This window comes from Corythoichthys intestinalis, chromosome 15 (genome assembly GCF_030265065.1).
Source record: "Corythoichthys intestinalis isolate RoL2023-P3 chromosome 15, ASM3026506v1, whole genome shotgun sequence".
Classification (NCBI taxonomy): domain Eukaryota; kingdom Metazoa; phylum Chordata; class Actinopteri; order Syngnathiformes; family Syngnathidae; genus Corythoichthys; species Corythoichthys intestinalis.
Window position 1 is genome coordinate 45745282 of NC_080409.1, and position 24036 is coordinate 45769317.

Below are 24036 nucleotides of genomic sequence, written 5' to 3' on the forward strand. Positions count from 1 at the left end.
GTTAACTGAATGTAAAAGTAATTAGTTACTTGACAAAGTAACTGGTGATAATTTTCATGTTTTTTTTTTCCCCTTAAAAAAAAACAAAAAAAAAACTGGTCACACAATCTGAAGTTTGAAGGGTTTTTGGGACAACAGGGGTACAGCGGATATTGCGATAACTCAATAATAACTAGATACTAACCTATGTGCTATGTGTGGAAGTCATTTAATGTTGTGAATCAATCGTTAAAAGTTGTTAAAATTGCTCCCGTTATTGCATTAGTTCCCTTCCGTCTATTTTCGACATGTGTAAGTTTTAAAACTGTTTCATCATTTAAAGATAGATTTAAGTTTTGACGATTTAGGAGCATTTTAGATAAAAAGTGACTTAGGTTTGCCAGGAAGGTTCTCTACAACAGAGAAGTTTACTGCTTAAGATGGCGGCTGTTTACTAACGCATCTAGTTCTTTATTATATATGTTGCTAATGCCGCCATGTCTGTCATTTGCATGTAGTTCTGTATACATGTGATATCTACCCAAGTATCATGTGGGCGTAGTTTGTAGGCTATCTGCTACAGTCAGGTATTATTGGAGCCACCTAGCATAGTAGCATCGTGTTTGCTATGTCGTCACACTCCCTTGCCTCCTCCCCACTTCTGCTCTGCTCTCTTGTCTCCCTGAGTCCGTCTTTTTCCACTTTTGTCGCGTCAGTCAACCAACATAGTAACGCACGCCTTTCCTGCCTCAGTAACAGTAACGGCGTTGCCAAGATGAGAAAAGTAATTAATTAGATTACTAACTACTGAAGAAAATAACGCCGTTAGTAACGCTGTTATATTCTAGCGCCGTTATTAACAACACTGACAATGATTTCAAGTTGTGGTTTCATTCTTTTAATAAGAAAACAAATAATAATTTGAAAAAAAAGTAACGGCACGGATGAAATACGTCAATGCCAAGGACATTATTTTTAATAAATCTTTTTCATACAAACTATACTACACTCTGCAACTTCACTGAGAACACAATGAATGGCGGTTTTAGTGTGAAGACTTCGTTTTGGCGGGTTCACACATAAGAACAAACGAACTAAGTCCATGCTTCACAAATGAAGACGTTCTCCCCTCAAAATTTTCGGAATGTGGCGGGGGAAAAAACGCCAGAGGAGTTTCAGACGGTGGCGGCAGCAGGCTGAGCCTGAGGCGGATTGCTGGCGGCTGTCGGCGTAGCCTGCCTGGGAAGCGTGTACATGGCGCCCAGGAACTGGTCGGCGATGCGTCCGGCCTCGCGGAGGCCGCTGAGGAGGGCGCCGTGCACCGTGGCCGGGTAGTTCCGGATAGTGTGCTCGCCGGCGAAGAAAAGTCGTGGTACGGGCTGGAAAACAACACTCGGGTTGAGCGACCAGGAGCGATTGGATTTTTTTTGCGCGTCCTCACCTGCGAGGCTCCTGGGATAGCGGGACCCGGCGTGATGGGTTGAGCCATCAGGTCGTAGTCATTCCCCGAAGAACCAGCCGCCACGTATGAGTAGGACCCCCGCGCCCACGGGTCGGCTCGCCAACGCGTCACCACCGTCTCCTTAGGCTGCGGCGGGCACAAACCGGGTTACTATGTTTCCGGATGTCTGTCATATTTCAGTGCGTACCTGAGGCACGGCGCTGCTCCCGAAGATCCCTTTAAGGATGGCGAGGCACCGGCCCACGATGACGTCGTCGCTGATGTTCTCCATGATGCCGGCTGCTTCGCCCGCCATCAGAGCAAGAAGGATGGGAGCTGATGGGGTGCAAGTCATATGGTCTGTATTAGGCCTGAACAATACTGGAAAAAACTATTGTTGCAATTTTTTGGGGGTATGCGATATATTGTGATTAGGGCGGTCAAAATTATCGCGTTAAAGGGCGGTAATTAATTTTTTAAATTAATCACGTTAAAATATTTTACGCAATTAACGCACATGCCCGCTCAGACAGATTTAAATGACAGTATAGTGAAATGCCCACTTGTTAATTGTGTTTTGTGGAGTTTTGCTGCCCTCTGCTGGCGCTTGGGTGCGACTGATTTTATAGACTTCAGCACCCATGAGCATTGTGTAAGTAATTATTGACATCAACAATGGCGGGCTACTAGTTTATTTTTTAATTGAAAAATTTACAAATTTAATTAAAACGAAAACATTGAGGGGTTTTAACATATAACATAAAATTTCTATAACTTGTACTAACATTTATCTTTTAAGAACTACAAGTCTTTCTATCCATGGATCGCTTTAACAGAATGTTAATAATGTTAATGCCATCTTGTTGATTTGTTATAATAAACAAATACAGTCCTTATGTACCGCATGTTGAATATATATATCCATCTTGTGTCTTATCTTTCCATTCTAACAATAATTTACAGAAAATATGGCTATTTTATAGATGGTTTGAATTGCGATTAATTGCGATCAATTAATTTTTAAGCTGTAATTAACTCGATTAAACATTTTTATCGTTTGACAGCCCTAATTGTGATATTATATTGCGATACTTTATAAAAAATTCTTTTTTTTTTTTTTTTAAAGAAATTTTCACTGGATGACTTGAATAGCTTTTTGGAAAGACTTTGGATGACTCACCATCACCACAGTGTACAGTGATCCCTCATTTTTCGAGGTTAATAGGGACCACAACCCGCCGTGATAAGTGGAAAAAAACGCGAAGTAGCGCACCCCACCCCCCCAATTTTTTTTTTTTCGTGTGTGTGTGTTTTTTGTGCTCAATGTATTTATTCAGATTTAGCATTGGAAAGAGATACATATAAGACATGTTTTTTTCTCACTTTTCCCCCAAAGTGATTTAAAAAATGTATATGAATAAATTGTTTTTAAGTACTTCAAATGTCATAATTATGATCGGTTTTCAACATAACTGTCCAACCAAATCATTTTTGAATAAGAATAAAGTACTGTAGTAGATACATGCTTGGCTTTATTAAATGCTTCTGTTTATCCACCTTAGCTGTGACCGTTGGCGTGACATGTAGAAATTTCAAACTCCTCATGATCACTTCTGGCATTTATATGTCTCCACCGTCGCCACACACACACACACATTCATTCCAGCGCGGCTTCCTTGCAGAAACTGTTTAACAAGTTGAACGATGATTGACCAATGCCTGTGTGAAGTCTGCTTCTTTGGCCAGATCAATGCCGCATTGACTGAGAGGAACAAAGGGCCGGGAGAGGGAGGGTGTGAGGCTGTGCGCAGAGCAGAAAGCAAGTCGATGTGGTAAAATAAAAACTATCGCACGTGCTTGCGATGGGACTATCGCGCACGCACACATCGCGATGCCGATGTTTAAACGATATATCGTTCAGGGTTAGTCTGTATTCTTTTTGCCAATCGTTTAACATGTTGCCTGCCATGAACGTCTGATCCATTTTGACCTTACAGTCAAAATGGATTGGACGTCTAGCAGTGTAAATAGCACTGAAACGATCACACGTCATCCCAGTTTCATTTAATTGAACAACCAATTAATCACCTTTGTAGAGGTTCCAGAAAAGGAAAAGCTCGCCCCGACTGGCCGTGGTGGATCCCACGTGACCGAACAGGTTGACGCTGGGGTCCCAGAACACGCGGTCGAAACACAACACCACCTAAAGAGCGACAAATGACCATTAGGAAAATGTGAAGGGAGTTAATATGAGACCTCTTGTGTGAGCTCCTAATGCTGGTTTTGCAGCAGGTTGCCTAATCATGGCCACCAACAGAACAAGAACATTAAATGGTATGACGACACCTGGGGAAATGCTAATATTCCATCATTTATTCATAAACGCATGCCTTTTGGATTCATATCATGCCACTTCGTGTAATTACACACATCGCAGCACCAAGAAAATGATAGAAATTTGGATCGATTGTCAAGCTAAAACGACCCGCCCCCGAGATCCCGGAAATCTAGCATATTGTGTGCGTGACGTCACTACAAGGAAACAACCGGCTCAGTGCTTAGTACTGAATGTCGGCGATGATGGTGGACACTTTTGTTTCTAGTTGCAGCGACGAATCCGACGTAACGAACATTGTTCTAATGGTGACGAGGAGAGTTATGAACCTTTCTTTGGTGTTTAGGGTTATCAATTTGAGCCCAAACGAAAGCCAATGCAGCAGGGAAGCACTGAATGGTTTGTTTTGCATTTCTTTTTGTGAAGCTGATACACCATGACCGCATAATAAAGTAATGTATAGAATAATTATCATTTATTGTGCTATCATCGGTTTTCGCTCTGCCAACCGACACAAATATGAATGGGATTAGAGCAGGGGTCCCCAACCTTTTTTGCACCACGGACCGGTGTTATTTGGGTCTTTTTTTTCACGGACCGGTATTCTGACAAATTTTGCGACCCATCAAAAATTGCAATGATGCGATTCTGCGCATGCGCGTAACGTTAAACATAGCCGCAAAATGCGCAAATGCAGCGATTCCAAAGTAAACAATAAAAACTTTCTTGAAAGAAAGGAATATTAACTTACGTTTGATCATGGAAGGACTTGTAGAAAAGTTCTCCTCAGATTCATCCTGCCATGTAAGCTGCACACAACAGCTGCACACCGCGCTCACCATTAACGACTTTGCCTTGTCGTTAAACGTTAATTAAGAAGCCCGCTTCACAAAGATACGATGTTGGAAATTGTAGCAGGGTTTTCAATGCTCTTGGCTCGATGTCAGGATATTCCAGAATGACTTTAATCCAGAACCTCGGTAGAGTTGTTGTATCGAATGTACGTTTAATAAGGTCCCCGTCATTTGTGATCTCTCTGTTTATTCACAAACGGGTCACGAATCCACTCCTTCGCAGTTCGTGGGTCATCGAGGTTGTAGGCTCGTCAGGTGCCATTTCGCCGATATCCTTTTCGCCGTAAAAATATCTCCAAAGACGTCTGTTTTACAGTTATCTTCGCTCGTGTGGGGGCTAATTATTTCCGGGAAAAAATGTGCTGCGCCCGCGGCCTAGTAATACATTATTATCGAGGACAAGCGCACATAGATATATTATATACACAAACAAGATGTACTGCTAGCAGTCCAATCAATGGACTTCCATGACAACATTGTAATCTATCCCGTAGTATTATATCTAGAATAGACAGAGATATTGGTGTGTTAAACAGGGGCACAGGGTTAATTCGGCCAGAATGCGGTCGTTATTAAATTATTACTTCTGTGCGGCCCAGTAGCAAATGCGCCACAGACCGGTCCGCGGCCCGGCAAATGGGGACCCTTCTCTACACTGTTACGGCTGGAAACAAAAACGCAATAAAAAACAAAAGTGTAAAAAAAAAAAAATAAATAAATTATGGGAAATTATGGAATAACAGGAGCAATTTTAACAACTTTAATGGTTGATTGACAACATTAAATTAATTGAATGTAGTTTAAAGCTGCTGATACAGAATGGGGATTTGAGTATATTATTTATTGTTTTTAACTGTAAACTTGATACTGAAATAGTCGTTTATTTAAGCCTTTTACAGTTTTTGTAACTAATGTACAAAACATTAGCAGCTAATAGCGGGGGAGGGGGGGGTGTCATCAATAATCGATTTATAATCGAAACGTAGCCTCTGAATCGTAATCGAAGCGTTAGGTGCCCAAAGATTCCCACCTCTACTAATTGGTGTAATTAACATTAATTCCGACTTGCACGGAAATTTGGGTTACGCCCCCAGAGTAAACTCGTTCAAACCCGGGGACTACGTGTAGTTTGAACGGTAGTGTGCCCCTGGTGGAAGTGTTTTGTCTTTAGTGCTGCAACGATTAATCGATTAACTCGAGTAATTCGATTACAAAAAAGCTCCAAATCAAATTGTAATTGTTTAGTTTGAAAGTCTTTGCATTTAGTTTTATTAATTTGGGTGAATACATTGCCCTCTATTGGCGACAGTGAATATCACATAACTCATTTAACACGGCTGAATCAGCTCCTCCCTGTTAAGACCAAAATAAGGTTTTTTTTTTAATGCACTTATAGTTTATACTACATCTAGCTGTTTAGGGGGTAATATTTGTTTAAACGATTTGTACAGAACATTGTAAAAAAAAAAAAAAAAAAAAAGTTTTATTAGCATTTTATAGCATTGAAGCTAGTGGACTTTTGCTACGCTAATTAGCCAATTATTCTGTTGCTGAACTTAGATCCTCATTTATGTATTTATTTTTTAACATTTGACACTAAGATCAGGTATTTTAACTTTTCTTTCAATGAAAGGGCAATTCTGCAGCGTTTGAAGAAACACTCGTGAATTTTATTTTTTATTTGCACTTTCAAAAGAGCATTAAATGCGATTTTAGCAAGTCTTTGTTTTACATCTCTTGAAAACAATTTCTGCAGCGCATTTAACATTCTTAATCTGACTACACGATTATTCGAACTGACCAATTGATAGATTAATCGACAACGATAATAATCGATAGCTGCATCCCTATTTGTCTTTGTTAATGACCTTTCTCAAACGGCTATCGACCAATCGTATTTCCTTGAGACGGTCGTTAAGGAGCAAGCTCCGTCAAGCTTTTAGATGCCCCAATCTGTCCGCGTGGCTTCCAAAGTGAACACTCCAAGGTTACTGCAGAAAACAATACCAATTCAAGCCCATCCCACTCACCTTGTTGAGGTTCCCAAAGCCCATCCTCTGTATGGCAGAGGTCTTCCACTCTGGCAGCGGCGGTACAAACTGCACGGCCGGCGGCTGCTGCTTGAGCACGCCGAGCGGCAGCGTGCACAAGACCGCGTCGCACTTGTAGATGAACGTCTGCGTCGCCGAGCGGGTGTTGACGGCGATGACCTCGCAGCCTAGAACGAGGGAAAAATAATCAGTCAAAAATCCATCGCTACATCTCTAATCACAATAGTAGATGCTTACCGGAAGCCGTGTAGCGAACCTGCCGCACCGCCGTGTTGAGCTTGATGTCCAATCCCTCTGCCAGTGCCACAGGCACGCACGAGTAACCGTTCCTCACGGTCAGGTGGCTCCCGGTGAACTCGAAGTCGTCGTCCTGCGGACGGAGTCGCAGGTGAGCAGAACAGTTTGCAGGCTGTCCAAAAACCTGAGACGTACCTGATCCCAGTGTTTGAGTGAGAGGGTGGAGAGGGGCGTGGCGTTGGCAAACTCCAAGTTGGCGAAGTGCCAGTCAAGTATCTGGCGGTCTCTGGAGGACAGGTAGACGTCACTGCGAACGAAAAAGGGATACGCAAATTGAAAATAGCAAAAACAATGCCACGTCCTACCGTAGTCTATATTGGTTACCTTGGTGGGTTAGCCTCGAGCTCCTGGAGTTTCTCCTCCAGCTTTCCCTGCTGCTCCTGCAACTCGTCGTACTCCTGTACAAACCGCAAAATTTTGCCCGTTGACCGCTATCCGACAGAATCCGTGAGCAAGCTTGTTAAGGCACAATGAAACTTGAACCTTTTAAAAGATATCAAAAATTAGATCGTTATAGATCTTCTCTTCTGTCTGCTTCTTTTCTTTCGGTCCTCCTAAACCCCTTCCTGTTCGCTGCTTTCTCCTAATATATAATAATAAACATAATAAACAACCACAATGGGAGTATATCAAACTCGACTGCCTTCGAGACATAAAATAAACGCCAGAAGTGATTATGAAGAGTTTGTAATTTCTACACTTCTCCAAGAGTCACAGCCAAGTTAGGTAAACAGAAGCATTTAATAAAGCCAAGCATTTTTCTACTACAGTACTTTATTCTTGTTTAAAAATGATTCGGTGGGACAGTTATGTTTAAAACTGATCATAATTATTACCGTACATTTGAAGTGCTTAAAAAGCATTTATTAAAATACATATATATATATATATATACACACACTAGAGGTGGGAATCTTTGGGCACCTAACGATTCGATTACGATTACGATTCAGAGGCTCCGATTCGATTATAAATCAATTATTGATCCCCCCCCCCTCCTCCCCCGGCTTTTAATGTGTTGTATATTAGTTCCAAAATTGTTCAAAAATCCTCTCAGGCTAAACCAAACTAATATTTCATTATCAACTTAACTGTTAAAATCAGTTAAAATCAGAAAATCAGTAAATTAAATACTGTCCCCATAAAGTCCCCATTCTGAATCAGCAGCTTTTAACTACATTCAATTAATTTAATGATGTGAATGAACCATTAAAATTGTTATAATTGCTATCGTTATTCCATAATTTCCCTTCTGTCTACTTTTGACATGTCAAAGTTTTAAAACTGATTCTTCATTTAAAGATCGATTCAAGTCAAGATTTTGCCGATTTAGGTGTATTTTAGATAAACCGTTATTTAGGTTCCCTACAACAGAGCCTTCTAGAGAAGTCTACTGCTTTAAGATGGCGGCTGTTTACAACGCAGCAACTACTAAATGGCAAGTCTGACATTTCGCATCTATTTCTCTTTATATGTTTTTACGCCGGCGTCGTCTGTCATTTTCCATCTAGTTCACATTTTTATGTGATATCTATTATCGCCGTATGTGTCCGTATGTTTGTAGCAACTAGCAACTGGGCATTGTTTGAAGCAGCTGTCGGCCGCAGTCAGGTATTATTGTTTTTTTATCTAGAGCCATGAGTTGTACATGATATTTACTCTCAGTCCGTTCCTCATTGTGTCCGGAAGACCGCGCTGACAGTGTTTTAGTTCCTGTTTACCTGGTATAATTCAGTAATCGGAATTTGGATGTTTGTGAATCGTTCTCGAATCTTCCACGGCCAAATCGCGAATAATCTAAGAATCGGAAATTTCGCACGCCTCTAATATACATTTTTTAAAATCATACTTTGCGAAAAAAGTGCGAAAAAGTGCCTTTGGCTTTGACTTTCAAAAGAGTTGGAGACAAGGTAAGTCCGGTCTGTTTACTTTGTCTAAAAATGTTTGCAGCGGACAGCAGGAAGTCAAATCAACTAAGACATCTTTTTTTTTGCTGCGAAAACGTGCTCAAAATTGCCATCAATCGTACCGCGTTGTCAGTTTTACATCAGTAAACCAATGAGTACTGTTAGCATCGTGTAAGGTGGCATACCAAGTTGCTGGGTGCAAAATAACCCCACACCATAGCAAAGGAGCTGATACCGCCTGCAGCAAAAATAAAAATTGTCCCTCTGTCAACTGACACTGTCGCTTTTGTTCTATTAATTTTTGATTTTCCATTGAAATTGTTTGGCATTTTGTCCTCATGAGTTAATGTTGCTAATCTGAATGTATTATTATTTATTGATTTTATTACATTTTTATTTTTCAGTACTAAATGGTCAAACAATGTACCCTTTGTGTATTTTTAGAGTTGTTTTTTTGTTTTTTTTAAATTCAAGCAAAGTGATGCGCTTTAAGCATATCCGGTTACAAAGAAAACAAACTTTTTTGTAAGTTGATCTATATTAGTTTTTTTCTTCAATATTAAAAAGGATGCATTGTCATACAGAGGTGTACATATAATAATAATACTTTTCGAGACTAATGACACTATTTACATAGCAGCAGAGAGTTGGGAGGGCGAGAAACGTTTATGTCTTTTAGGGGGGGCATCAGAGAAAATAATTGAGAAGTACTGGTCTGAGCCGCTGAACAGGAAAAATCATAAATTGTAAAACATAAATCACAGCAGGGAAAATTACCAACCACATTTTTATTTACCGTGCGATTAATTGACTTATTGCATATCGCGACAGGTTTAATCATGTGTCTCTTTTTATCCCTCTGCTGTGAATTTCAATGATTTCATCAGTCGTAGATGTCCAATCTATTTGAAGTGGGAGGTTGGCAGCGGATGAACATTCGCTGCCATCCTCCCACTTCAAATTGATTGGACGTCTATTGCCGTCAATGGCACTGAAACCTGATCACTCACATTCTTCCCACTTCAAGTGCACTGAATGTACGTCACAATCAATGCCAGCCAATGAGTTAAAAAAGCTTAAAAAGCCTTCTTTGCAAAAAATGAATTAAAAAATTGTAAGCGCCGTTGCCAATAATACATCCCGTTGAGGCATTAAACCACTTAAACATAGCCTGTCTGGTTTACTGAGATAGCGTTGCATTAAAGGATTCCGCCCGTAAAATATCCCTTGCTACCAATTACAACCTTTGGGAAATCTAATTGTGCCTCAAAGTAGCAGCGTACATGTCCAATGAGGACAAACGGCGTGTCACGCAAATGCCGCAATGCCCGCTTGGAAGGAGTTTGCATCTATAACGCGAGTGCTCCTTCTGTAAGCGGAACGTTGTAATTGAAGCCTGCGTCCAGACGTCTGAGTTCCGATGTCGCTAGGACGGAAAATTCCCACGGGCGAGTCTACCCATGTGAGCAGTGACTCTCGCTAACGGGTCCTAGTGTATTTAATGCATTTTGTGAGCTCACTTTGCAGAGTGACGTCAGGTCTCTGTGCTTGCTCTTCACCAGGAACTCCGCGGTAATATCCCTGGGAGGTTTGACGTCGCTGGCTTCTTTGAATTGCTGGTGAAGCTCCTTTACGCGCTCCTTGGTGGACACCATCTAGGTTGGAGAAAAAAAAAAAACACCGTCGTCAGCATTGCATTCGCTGAAAGTTTTGTACAGTTTGAGAAGTTCCTCACTTTGTTAAGTAGATCTCGCAGCTCTTCCTGTGTCTTAACAATCTTGTTCCAGTGTTCTATTTGCTCATCCTTGACATGCTTTTCTTGCAATCTGCGCATACAAGGATTAGTAGATGATTCGGTAGTGTACAGCAGCAGGGGTGAGAACCTCTGGATACTTGAGGTGTGCGAAATTTCCGATTGGCTTTAAAGGGAACCTCGGACTTAAAGACTCGTAGGCTCCAATAAGCCACAATTGTTCTCTTTTACTTAAATATGTTATTAGAAACACATACAGTGCTGGCCAAAAGTATTGGCACCCCTGCAATTCTGTCAGACAATGCTCAATTTCTCCCAGATTATGATTGCAATTATAGACGCTTCGGTAGTAATATCTTCACTTATTTTGCTTGCAATGAAAAAACACAAAAGAGAAAGGAAAAAAAAAAAATCATGATCATTTTACACAAAACTCCAAAAATGGGCCGGACAAATGTATTGGCACCCTTTGAAAATTCATCTGATGCTTCTCTAATTGGTAGAGGTGTGCGAAATTTCCGATTCTTAGATTATTCGCGATTCGGCCGTGGAAGATTCGAGAACGATTCACAAACATCCAAATTCCGATTATTGAAATATGTCAAGTAAAGCGGAAGTAAAACACACTCAGCGCGCCGCGCGGTCTTCAGACGCAATGAGAAACGGAGCGAGAGTAGCTAAACATCATGCTTGTCATTACCCTGCCCCTCGGCAGCTCTAGCTCAACTCATGCCGCGAGATAAAAAAAAAACAACAACAACAACAACAACATACCTGACTGCTGCCGACAGCTGCTACAAAGTACGTCCACATAATGTTACCGTAGATATCATATTTATAAAGGACTAGATGCACCATAGACTCGGTAGCGTTAGCAGCACATGTACACAAAGCTAGATGCGGGCTTTAGTAAATGGCCGCCACCTTAAAGCAGTAGACTTCCCTGCAAGGCTGTTGTAGCGAACCTTCCAAGCGAACCTAATTAACTTTTTTATCTAAAATACTCCTAAATCGGTAAAATATTGACTTGAATCTATCTTTAAAATAGTTTTAAAACTTTCACATGTCAAAAGTAGACAAAAGGGAAACTATGGAATAACGGGAGCAATTTTAACAACTTTAACGGTTTGATTCACAACATTAAATTAATTGTAGTTTAAAGCTGCTGATACAGAATGGGGATTTGAGTATTTTATTTATTGTTTTTAACTGTTAACTTGATACTGAAATAGTCGTATATTTAAGGCTGCAAGGCTTTTTTTTTTTTTTTTTTTTTTACAGTTCTTGTAACTAATGTACAAAACATTAAAAGCAGCTAATAGCCGGGGGGGTTTGGGGGGTCATCAATAATCGATTTATAATCGAATCGTAGCCTCTGAATCGTAATCGTAATCGAATCGTTAGGTGCCCAATGATTCCCACCTCTACTGGGTACCTTACAATATGATACGATTTATGATATTGCACAATATGGCGATACATAAGTCTGGAAATAAGTCTACAATATTTTACTGTACAAGTAATAAACAAAAAAACGAGCTATTTTTATCCATTAGCTGTGAATTGAATTTATAACTAGTAGACGTCCAATTTATTTGGTGGTAGCCAGTGTTGTTTTTGGCAGCCCTCTAAATTTTAATCTTGTGTTTTGGACAATATTGCTCAATAGTCATATTCATCTGTCTGTCGTTGACACTACTCTGTCACTGTGCTGCAGAGTAGACACAATGACTGAAGGTGGTGAAACAACACCTTAGCTTTTCCCCTCCTCAGAAAACAAAGTCGCTAGTATGGGAGTACTTTGGCTACGGAAAAGAAATAGACGGCCGCGGCTTAGAGGGGGAAGGACAGCAGACATGCTTGCGGAGGGTGGTTGCCAGAGGAAGCAAAACCTCCAACATGATTTCACATTTACGTGACCATCATCCATCACTTTGCACAAAATTTAAGGAAAGCAAACGCTGTCATAAATGTTTCCCACCAGGTACCAGACTTCACTCCTGCGTGTTTAGTGTGTCTAGCGAAGGTAAAACACATACTATAATGTAAACTTGTTAACGAGGCAGATAACGTGGCAAGTTAGCATGCCAAGATGGCTAACTAGTTTCCTCTCTACCATTAGCCTACTTTTGTAGTCTTCCGCCATTGTAAACATCTGTTAAAAAGTACATTTTCATAACACAGCCTGTGGTGTTTTTGCTCCCTAGTGACTTCTGTGTTGAGAGAGGGTAGGTTTGTGTGTATGTGTAAATAATGACACGAGTCTTACACACGCGCTGTCTCTTGTGGTTAAATTTCAACTAATTAATAGTGGTATGCGTTTTACATAAAATCAATTTGATCATATATTGTTTAAATCCAGTTCTGTTTTACCAAAGCCAGGTTAATTTGACATGTACTGTATTATTTTTCCTTATTTCATTTAAAATATTTCAGTTATTTTTTTGTTATTTATTTTAACATTATATTCATGTTGATGATCCAATTGGCAAATATGTTCTGAAAAAAAAAAACTGTTCAATGGAAAACAGTTTTTTTAACCCATACATCTCAAAATAACACGTTTTAGAGCTATAATTGCGGTACTGTGATACCGTGAAACCGCGGTATTTTTGCTTTAGGTTATCATACTGTCAAAATTTCATCCTGGGCTATGCCTAAAGACACTGCTACAATGCAGGCTGACTACACATCAAAATGTTACACAGACACATTTTCATCTTGTTCTCGTTTCATCATACAATAAATAATATTCATCTCGTTGTGTTTTTGTCTCCCAAGACACGTTTTTAGCTCGTTATCGTCTTGTTGTTGTAATGAAAAAATTGTTCGTCGCCGAAATATCTTCATTATTTTCAAACGAAAACAACACTGGTGGCAACGAATGAAGATTTGATCATTTGCTGCCATCAAGAAATGACAACAATATGGACAATATAAAAATATGGTCTTTATAAGGGCAATCAAACTATACAACTCAAATGGCGTTTTATTAGGTATATTGACTTCAAATAAAGACAAGAATGAAACTCCACTTCCGTACTTTCGAATGAGGGGTACCACAAGAGCTTTAAGTGGCTTGACAGATTACGTGCGGACAGACGCAACTGAGGGTTAAGATAAGTTAAAATTGGTCATTCAAAGGCTCACAACAGCCACAGCAGAGGGATAAAAGAGCCACATGTGGCTCTGGAGTCACAGGTTACCAACACCTAGACGAAATTATAGCGCAGTACTCACTGTATGACAACTTCCAGTGCCTGTCCCAGAGAGACAGGCTTGTTATTGAGGAAGTTAAAGTCCAGCTGGTGGCTGAGGAAGGAGGTGGCCTCCAGCAATCTGTTAAACTCCTGCTCCACCATCTCATCTTTTTCTTTGGGCACCTGAACATGCAAAAACAAATTTATTTAAAATTGACCAAAACATTGTCTAAAACAAGATGTAGATTTACGATAAAATGAACATTTCAACACAATGCAAGGACTTAGCCATACAGGTTAAAATATGTAAATGATGACTCTCATTGTAATAATATTTCACTAATCATATCTGAATATGAACAGATAGGTAAAACTACTGTCCAAAGTCAAAATTTATCGTCTGACTAAAGCTACATTGAGTAAATATTGAGTACTATTGAAATACATTAATGTTTTTTTGGAAACTTTCATTTGCTGCAACCGTCCTATTATCTGTTGTCAAACTGCAAACTGCAAAGCTTACTCAAAACAGGAGACCCTAGCAAAGTAAGAAGGAAAATGTTGTCACTTAATACTTAATAATCAGTACAAAAGAAAGAAAAGACGACATAAGTAAACCAATACATACACTGGTGCACCGTTCACCCTTTAGTTGTTCAGCGGATATCCAAACGAGAGAGGGAGGAGAAAAGGAGAAAGAGAGAACATATTAAGTCAACAAAAGAAAAACACGTACATGTAGCCTCAAGACTTAAACAGCCTACTACGGAACCTTCCAAAAAGAATAAATGGCTGAGTCTGTTTTGTGGTCTGAACCACTTGTTTTGGGTTTAAATAAAGACACAATTCATTGTCTTGATGCGGTTGCCTGAGGACAAAACAAGACTGTGAACACACTCAAGCCAATATAATTAAAGGAACGTATTAGCTACGAATATTATATTCAGTTGAAGCTATACTGACATGTCCAATGGCTAATTTTTAATGTTAGGATTTGTCAGGATGCAGGCATATACCATATTTCCTGACATTCACTGTCTGTAATAGAGGCTTAATTAACTTGCAGTTAGCACCACTTTTTTTACACTTAACCCCTTCTTGCCAAATGTATCACATTTGATAAACTTATAATTTCATGATTTTGAGACCAATTCAGAATTATTTTTCAACCAAAAAAATAATGGATGCAAGTCAACTCATGCATCTGCAGGTTCCATGAGAAAAAAAAAAACAGGATTTAGCAAGGGTTATGGATATTAGAGCGCTTATTACACATATTATTATTTTTTTCTTTTTTACAAATTAGCAAAAAAGGTTTCATTAAGACCTAATTTTTCGAATTTTGTGATTCTCTGACAATTGCTTCATATTGCAGGCATTAAGGGGGTTAATCTTTTACAAGGCAAAAGACATTTTGTGTCAGGTTACGGTAAGAAACTGTACTAACAAGTGTAGTCTACATGATCCAAAATGTCCACATATGTGGATTCCAGGTCTCAATTATATCATAATCATAGACATTTTTTTTTATTTATAAATAAAATTATAAGTTAACAAATTGAATTAAAAGCAGAATTAAAATGAAGAAAAACAATTATACTCTGGTTATCACTACAGTAACATTCAAATGCTAATAAATAATAAACCAAACAGCAATAATAACAACAGAAAATAGTTACTGTTAACCAATTGCCTGCCATTGACAATGCTAGACGTCTACTTTATTTAAACTGGGTGGACTGACTAGCAATGCTCATGTTTCAGTGCCATTGACAGCACTAGATGTGTAGAGGCTCTCCCAGTCAAAATGGATTGGACGTTTAACTCTCAATGAAAGCCAATGAGTTAAATGAGTGCCATATAAAGAATAAAAACACAATTTTTGAAAATACATTTCTACCAATTAAGTCAATCAAAATTTACGTCTAGCAATATCAGTGTCACCATAGAAAATAAAAATTGCATCCATTTGAACTTTATGCTATATCTCACTATAAAGTGAGAAATAAAGCTGGTCATACTCACAGCTTGGCCATTGGCTTCGTACAGCGGACACTTCTGTTTGATCTTGGCCAACTCCATGTTAACCTGCTTACTGACCACTGCCATGGGATTTCCTCCTATTCAAGGACACGGACCAGAAAGGCACAATATTCATTGACAACAGCGCCCTCTATCATATGCAAAAAAAAATGGGTGAGTCATTCATACCCAGGCCTGTCACCACCATGGCGCCGAGATCTGCAACATAGTTGCCCTTCCTAAATGTGGCCACTCTTCCTCCGACGCGGTCCTAAAAAAAAATTAATAATAATAATTACAACAGTGAGACTCAAATTTTAAATTCAAGAACCAAGTGAGAGTATTATAGCATACACACCCTAGCTTCTAGTACTGTAACATCCATCCCGAAGCTCTGCAGCTGGCGGGCTGCAGCCAGCCCAGACACCCCTCCGCCAATCACTATCACCTTTCCAGTCTTCTTGGCTAAAATTCAGTCACAAGTATTTAAAAAGAGCAGAAATTGAAGCAATATGCCAGCAAACTGCAAATGGTTATTTTCCCCATATTGCTCCTGGTGCTGCGTCACCAGTTGGTAGATGGCGAGATAGTGTAAAGCGCTTTGAGCGCCTTGAAAGGTGGAAAAGCGCTATGTAAGTATAACACCATTTACCATTTAAAGGGATAGACAGAAAAACACCTTTATGATGTGCATACCGGCTGAATAAAAATGTGTTTAATAAGATCAAAAAATACGTAATAGCAGAGGAAAAATGTAAATTAAAAAAATGATCTTTCATATTTAACCGACCAGGAAGTGGGAAATGGTCATATGACGAGCAGAAATTTCCCATAAGAATACATCATAATTCAATTAATTCGTTCCACAGCCCGAAAACCTACACTAAATCCTTAATAAATACTGCTGGTACTATTACAAATGGCAATTACACATGGCAAAACAAATAAATTATAAATAAAAATCGGAATATTAATAATAATAATTCCTGTAATAATGTAATGAATCGAGTTCTAATGTGGCAGACGTTTTTTGCGTGCTGTACCTGAACGCACGGCGTAGTTGACATAACAAAAGTGCAGCTAGAATTTTACTTTCTCTTTTAACGTTCTGTTGTTGCTTGCATAAACTTTGGCGGACAGTAGGCGTGTTGTGTTGCAGAAGTTCTGAAATACATGATTAAAAACCTGACGAAGCTGGCGATCTCTTTGGCGATGGTACCACAATAATAATTGTCACCTTTACTTATAAAGACTGGCGAACGGAGGTCGGAAGAGTATTGTCGAGCAGGTTCATGGATGCACACACCACGCTCACATTATCCTATCATTTCCATCTTAATTTCAATGGTAAGCGTCACCTTTTCCCTTTTGTTCACCACCTGCACTAACATTCTTGGAACCCATGATGATTTCTCTCTCAAGAAAATCCGCTGTGCATATGTCTTGCGGGGAAATAAACAGTAACGCTGCCATCATCGTATTTCGAGCATGTCGTCGGATGTAGAAACAAATGGCGAGTCAAATTTTACGAAAGATGTCGAAATGATCGCGTGTTGAAGTGATCGTATGTCGAGGTACCACTGTATTTTGTTTAATGATGGATCATACACTGCCCTCTGGTGGCAGTTTTGGGTCTGGCTGAACTGTCGCCTTATGACTGAGGAGAAGACTCTCGTCTGACATGGATAGTAGCACTGGTGCCCAATGTGCTCAGTGCTCCAATAGAGAAGGTATCATAATGTATTTTGAACACTGCAAAAAAACTATCAGGACTTCCAATTTAGACCAACTTAAAACTTAACTAGAATTTAAAAATAGCTTGACACAAAGGAAATTCAACTGAAACACGTGGGGAAAAATACCTAACTTTTAAGTGATGTGTGTTATCAAGCGTAATGACATTTTAAGTTTGGAATATGATATTTTCTTAAATAACATTTAGAAGTTTTTTGAGTGAAAGTCGTGAATTTCTCGTTTTTACTCTAGTCACATCTGAGATGAAATTGTTCACCGTTTTCAACGATGTACATCGCAAATAAAGCCATTGATATTCTGAAAATGGTTTAATAGTAGGTGAAATGTCTTGCTTTCTCACGTATATTTATAATTGCTCTTTACAAAAAAATTTTTATATCCGATTACTCGATTAATCAATAGAATTCTCAGTCGAATCCACCAACTATGCAAAGTCACAGTTGGCAGATGTACACAAAAGTCTGTGCTATTCACAGGCGCAAATATTTGTGAGTACAACCTCCGAATAGAAACTGAGACTTCACATCGGTCAGGAATTCACCAACTATGTAAAGTCATGGTCGCACCCCAAAAAGGTGTACTTGCAAGTATTTGCGCAGTTCACAGATGCAAAGGCTTGTGGGCACAACTTGTGAGCAGCAAATTCGGATTTCTTCACATAGTTCACTCACGCAGGTGTTGACTTCACTAACTATGTGAAGTCACTGTTGACAATTGAAATTTGTATCCACGATTCATAGGCCATTATGACATGCCCAAGAAATCATAAAAACGTAATTTATACTAGGTGTTGTCTATCCCTTTAACTGCAGTGTCATTACTTTGTTAGTATGTTATTTCAACTCACTTGGTAAAGTCTTGACCCTTTTGTAAATTCCAAAGTTGATAAGCCCGTGCCGTTCCAGGTAGCTGTGTATCCTATGGACCAGCACAGCGTCACCTGAGAGTAAACGAAGAAGGTTAAATCAAGGTTTTGAGAAAAAATCCATTTATTCTAATTGTAATTACTATTAAGTGTCTCACTGTTGTATGGAGCTTCAAGCTGCTGTGCAGTGATCTCAAAAGTAAGTTGGATCTTGGGGTTGTCTAGCCACAGTTGGAGCTAGTAGGGGGTTAAACACAAACGACTATGTTAAGAATGAAAACAAGTTGTTGTTTTTTCCAAGAGTAGGTCATGAGGGGACTTACTGTGCGGTTGCGAATGTAAAGGAAAACCTTCTGAGTCTGCTGGGGGCCACTAATGATGTCAGGGAAGCAAGCAGCTTCCTGGGATGTCATACGGTCATGGGGGAGGCGACTCTGAAAAGCAGCACCTTCCACACCTGATTACGGACATAGTCTGTCAATGCTTGGATTGACCAAAGGGACTACAACACGGATGTTTTATGTCCATAACATGGCAGTATTTCAAACAGAGGAAAGACTCACCGGACGGTTCCTCGGGTTCACTGTCGTTCTCCTCTTCCGGCGGAGGGGCGGGCGGAGGGATGACCTGCTTCCGTTCTTTCTCCGCCTTGGCGTTCCTCTCCTCCTCGGAGTAATATTCGTCCTCAGACAGATTGGCCAGGCTTTCGTCCATCTCGCGGTACTCCACCTGCAACAGTAGGCACAATAAAAGCATCATTAAAACCTGCATTTCTACAACACCGCACGTCCATTTTTCAGCACACCGCTGGCTGCACTAAAATTCTATAATGTTTACCTTTTGCCGCTTGCGGCGGCTGGTCCTGCGGACTTCGGCAGAGTCCGGGTCCAGCACACCGGGACCTCCTCCCCCTCCCTGGTGAGGCAGAGGGGCTCCCACCGACTCACCGCTCGGCGACGACCTCTCCTTCTTCTTTACGTCCATCGGTCCCACAGCTGAGACCGAAGCGACTGTCTGGCCGTCGGTGCTCTGCGCCCTGTCGCCTCCTGGCGCACCCGCCGAGGATGAGGAGGATGACGACGAGGACCCGGCGTCTGCCTTCTTACTTGACAACATGATGGAAGATGTTGGAGGCCTCTCCTGTTGAGGTGGGTGAAGATCAGCTAAGGAATGAAATGCTTCATTCGCAATGTTAAAATGCATTCAAATGGTACCACAGTGAACCCCGGCCGGTGGTATACTTTTCAAGATAGAGCGTCCAAATTGCTGCTCAAAATCGACACTAAAAACGAAGAAGCTGTTGCGATAATACAGTGGTATGAAAAAGTATCCGAACCTTTTGGAATTTCTCACATTTCTGCATAAAATCACCATTAAATGTGATCTGATCTTTGTCAAAATCACACAGATGAAAAAGCAGTGTCTGCTTTAACTAAAACCACCCAAGCATTTAAAGGTTTTCATATTTTAATGAGGATAGTATGCAAATAATGACAGAAGGGGGAAAAATAAGTACGTTAACCATTTCATTTAATAATTTGTGCCCCCCTGGCAGCAATAACTTCCACCAGACGCTTCCTGTAGCTGCAGATCAGTCTCGCACATCTATCAGAACTAATCTTGGCCCATTCTTCTCTACAAAACTGCTGTGGTTCAGTCAGATTCCTGGGATGTCTGGCATGAATCGCTGTCTTTAGATCTTGACAGAGCATCTCAATGGGGTTCAAGTCTGGACTTTGATTTGGCCACTCCAGAACATGTATTTTGTTCTTCTGAAACCATTCTGAAGTTGATTTACTTCTGTGTTTTAGATCATTGTCTTGTTGCAGCATCCATCCTCTTTTAGCTTCAACTGTCTGACAGACGGCCTCAGGTTTTCCTGCAAAACATCCTGATAAACTTTTAAATTCATTCTTCCATTAATGATTGCAAGTTGGCCCTGAGGTAGCAAAACAGCCCCAAATCATGTTGCTCCCTCCACCATGCTTCATGGTGGGGATAAGATGTTGATGTTCGTGAACTGTTCCATTTTTCCTCCACACATGACGTTGGATGATACTCCCAAACAATTCAATTTTGGTTTCATCAGTCCACAAAATATTTTGCCAAAACTTCCGTGGCGTGTCCAAGTGCCTTTTTGCGAGCATTATACGAGCAACAATGTTTTTTTTTTAGACAGCAGTGGCTTCCTCTGTGGAATCCACCCATGCACACTATTCTTTGCCATAGTTTTACATATAGTTGATTTGTGTACATAGACATTGGATTGTGCCAGTGATTTCTGTAAGTCTTTAGATGACAATCTAGGGTTCTTTTTTACCTCTCTGAGTATTCTGCACTGAACTCTTGGCGCCATCTTTGGAGGACGGCCACTCCTTGGGAGAGAAGCAACAGTGCCAAACTCTCTCCATTTGTAGACCACTTCTCTGACTGTCGATTGATGAACATCCAGACTTTTAGAGGTGGTTTTGTATCCTTTGTTTTATGTTTAATTTATTTATTTTCCCTCCAGGCATGACAAATCCAAACAAACATACAGCATTTATACGTGTTTACAATTAATTCAACCCGAAAAGAAAAGGGCTGACGGGAGAAGCCGAAGCTTATTGAAACCCGTCCCCAGTATACCATATAGGACGCAGAAAATATCGAATATCAATTTTTGACATTCAGATTTCATAGTGATTACAAGTTGTTGTTTTTTTTTTTTTACATAAAATAACCATCTCCTCTGATTGTTCATTTTCCCAATAGTCCATTGTCGATCGTGGCAATGTGCTAGTTATGTTGATTAGTTCCAGTAGATTACTTCATAATTCAATAGTTAGTTTTCCCAGCTTTATACAAATCAACAATCCTTGATCGCAGGTGTTCAGACAGCTCTTTTGACCGAGCCATGATGCACATCAGACAATGTTTCTCATCAAGACAATTCTTACCATGTGTGTGCTTTATAGTGGGCAGGGCAGCTATAAACCACTCATCAGTGATTGGGCACACACCTGACTTAAGTTGTTTGGTAAAAATTGGTTTTTAATTGCTTTTTTAATCTTGTTAGGCAGAGGGTTCACTTAATTATTTTTCCCCCGTCTGTGATTGTTTGCATACTATCCTAATTAAAATATAAACTTATAAATGTTTCGGTGGTTTTAGTTAAAGCAGACATTGTTTTTTCATCTATGTAATTTTGACAAAGATCAGATCATATTTGATGATTTTATGCAGAAATGTGAGAAATTCCAAAAGGTTCAGATACTTTTTCATACCACTGTAAAGTACATTCAATGGAGTCAAAACCTGTGACATCACGCTGAACTGGTCTGTATTTTAACCCACTGACATGTCATTGACAGCGCTACACTTACAATCCCAGTCAAAATAGTAGAAGTCTATTGCTGTCAATGAGTTCATAATAAATATTCTCTTATTTACTAGTTTATACATTTTTAAAAAAATATATATTTTTCAAATATGTAAAAAAGTGAAACTGGTAATGTTCTCTTATTTATTTAAAATGTTTATTTATTCATTTTTAATAAAAATATCAAACGGCATTTTTAAAATTGTCATTTGTGCTTATTATTCATCAACTTTACACTGATATTGGGGGCCATAATAAGAGTATATTTCTGTTTTAATTCATTTTAATTTAGTTTTGATGAACATTATTATAGGTTATAATTGTATATTAAAAAAAATAATAATAATGGTACAGTACATGTATTAGGGATGTCGCGATCTGATTTTTCAGACGATTGGATTTGGCTAAAAAAGGATATATTTATGTTTTTCTACTTAATGCTCGTACAGCACCACAGCCTCTCCCCCTCCCTCCTGCTAAGCAATGCGGCCAAACTGTCCAGCTTGTGTTTGGCACTTAAACTTAACGATGATTGACAGTTTTATAGCTTTGATCTTGCCAGAGAACCTTGGCAGCTGTACGATCAAAGGCACAAATGTGTCAGTCACCATTAAACTTGCATAAGAAAGCTGTGGCAACACATTGTGTAAAAGAGAGGCTGTTCTCAGTAGGGTGAGCGTCAAAGCAACAGTGGATTTAAGTGGACTCACTCAATGAAGCATTTAAAGGAGACAAGCATTTTTCTATGTTATTGTTGTTTAAAAATAATTCACGTTATGGAGGCAGCATTATTGGACTTTAACATGTTCGGAACTTTTGTTTAAAAACACCCCTGATTTTTTTTTTTTTCGGTTTCGAACTGAGATTCTCAAAATCAGGTTACTCCGATTTGGGTGCTAAAATATCCGATCGGGACATCCCTAATAATTATATTTGAGTTACATTACATTTTGGGTCATGTAGGCCACACTTGCATACCAAATGTTACCAGTGTCCTTTGTGAACAAAAACCTGATGTCCACCTTTATAGATATTTCATGCAATTGTTGGTGAGGGTTCACTGCACTATAAAATAAAAATGAAAATGACAACTTGTGAGTCAGTGATCTGCCGAAACCAAAAATAAACCAGTGTTCAAGTCGTACTCCGGGTTGTGAATGAATGCATAAAGTGCCATTATCTCATTGGCTACCATTGACAGCAATAGACGTCCTATCTTTTTGAACGTTTTCAAATGGGTTGGACGTCCCTACTCTCTCAGTTCAAATGGATTGGACATCTATCGTCGTCAATGTGAACCAATGAGTTATCAGGACAATCTTCAGATCCTGTTATTTGGTATGTTACAACATGCTTATAACCAGCAATCGGTGCCACCAAACACGTAAAAAAAATAATCAAGTCTGGATGGATTAAGTGGCGTTATTCGTGCGTGGATGTCATGGTTTTATGACAAAAAATGGATGCTCTGTGGTATAATAATCTTGTCTTGTTTTACCCATTTCTCCGTGCACCTGGTTATATCCATTCAAACGCTAAAGAGATGAAGACAGAACCAGAGTAAACAGTGTCACCGACAAAAGTGGCTTTTAGCAAAACAATCTGAACTCTTAATTAGAAGTCATTATATAGTTTATAGGCATTTTTTAAAATTCATCTTTACCCTTCTTTATCGACACTACACTGGCGTCAGCTAGCGATGACTGCAACGCTAGCATATTAATAGACAATGTATTTGATCTTCAATAACAACTTAACGTTACATGCAAAATATCACCACTTTCTAAGGAAACCAACTGGACTTCTCGAGTTCGTTTTGTAGCATAAATACCATATTAGTCAGACATTGCAGTCTTCGAAATATTAGCAGGCTACACTAGCTGCTAACAATGAGACCGGCTAGCAGTCACGTAATGGCAGGTGCAAGTTGCAAAGAAAAAAAACTCACTACCAATAATGTGGAGGTATATGTTAGGCACATTACCAACAACACCTTGAAGGTTTAAATATCCGAATTAACGATGATAAATATGAAAATTACCTCGCAATCCCCCGCAGATGTCAACACAAAGACCGCACAGTGCTTCGAGCCAACGCTGCTACCAAAGACCTCGATGCTGATTGGCGGAACCGAGGGTTAGCAACAACGGGATATTCATTTGATTGGCTTATAATTCAATCAGTCAAGCCCGAAAGTCCCAAAATGATCTCGCGTC

The 24036-nt window shown here is 39.6% G+C and overlaps 1 protein-coding gene across 3 annotated transcripts; it reads right to left on the reverse strand.

Annotated features, from left to right (window-relative positions):
* Positions 1 to 846: 846 nt before the first annotated feature.
* Positions 847 to 24008, reverse strand: kdm1a (lysine (K)-specific demethylase 1a). Of its 3 annotated transcripts, none has more exons than XM_057859911.1 (22): positions 23862 to 23935; positions 23319 to 23355; positions 19297 to 19599; positions 19023 to 19191; positions 18783 to 18916; positions 18618 to 18696; positions 18442 to 18534; positions 16198 to 16304; positions 16029 to 16110; positions 15843 to 15937; positions 14446 to 14463; positions 13858 to 14000; positions 10600 to 10690; positions 10385 to 10519; positions 7282 to 7355; positions 7093 to 7204; positions 6898 to 7030; positions 6640 to 6827; positions 3509 to 3623; positions 1629 to 1756; positions 1421 to 1567; positions 847 to 1358 (listed from the first exon to the last, which is right to left on the reverse strand). In XM_057859911.1, the coding sequence occupies exons 2-22, from the start codon at positions 23346 to 23348 to the stop codon at positions 1155 to 1157; spliced, it is 2580 nt and encodes an 859-aa protein (XP_057715894.1). In that variant the 5' UTR covers positions 23349 to 23355; positions 23862 to 23935; the 3' UTR covers positions 847 to 1154. The 3 variants fall into 3 exon arrangements, with proteins under 3 accessions (XP_057715894.1, XP_057715895.1, XP_057715896.1); XM_057859912.1 differs by having other exon boundaries at positions 848 to 1358; positions 19023 to 19188; XM_057859913.1 differs by lacking the exon at positions 23319 to 23355 and having other exon boundaries at positions 848 to 1358; positions 23862 to 24008.
* Between the last annotated feature and the right edge of the window lie 28 nt (positions 24009 to 24036).

What these genes read in the sequence shown, in the direction of transcription:
- kdm1a (XM_057859911.1), bottom strand. Translation starts at nt 23,348, where the DNA reads ATGGATATAACCAGGTGCACGGAGAAATGG. An exon ending in AAGGGTCAAGACTTTACCAA is followed by an intron (nt 16,305 to 18,441) that starts GTGAGTTGAAAT and finishes ACTGAATTTTAG; the next exon opens with CCAAGAAGACTGGAAAGGTG. An exon ending in GGAGCAGCGCCGTGCCTCAG is followed by an intron (nt 1,568 to 1,628) that starts GTACGCACTGAA and finishes TGCCCGCCGCAG; the next exon opens with CCTAAGGAGACGGTGGTGAC.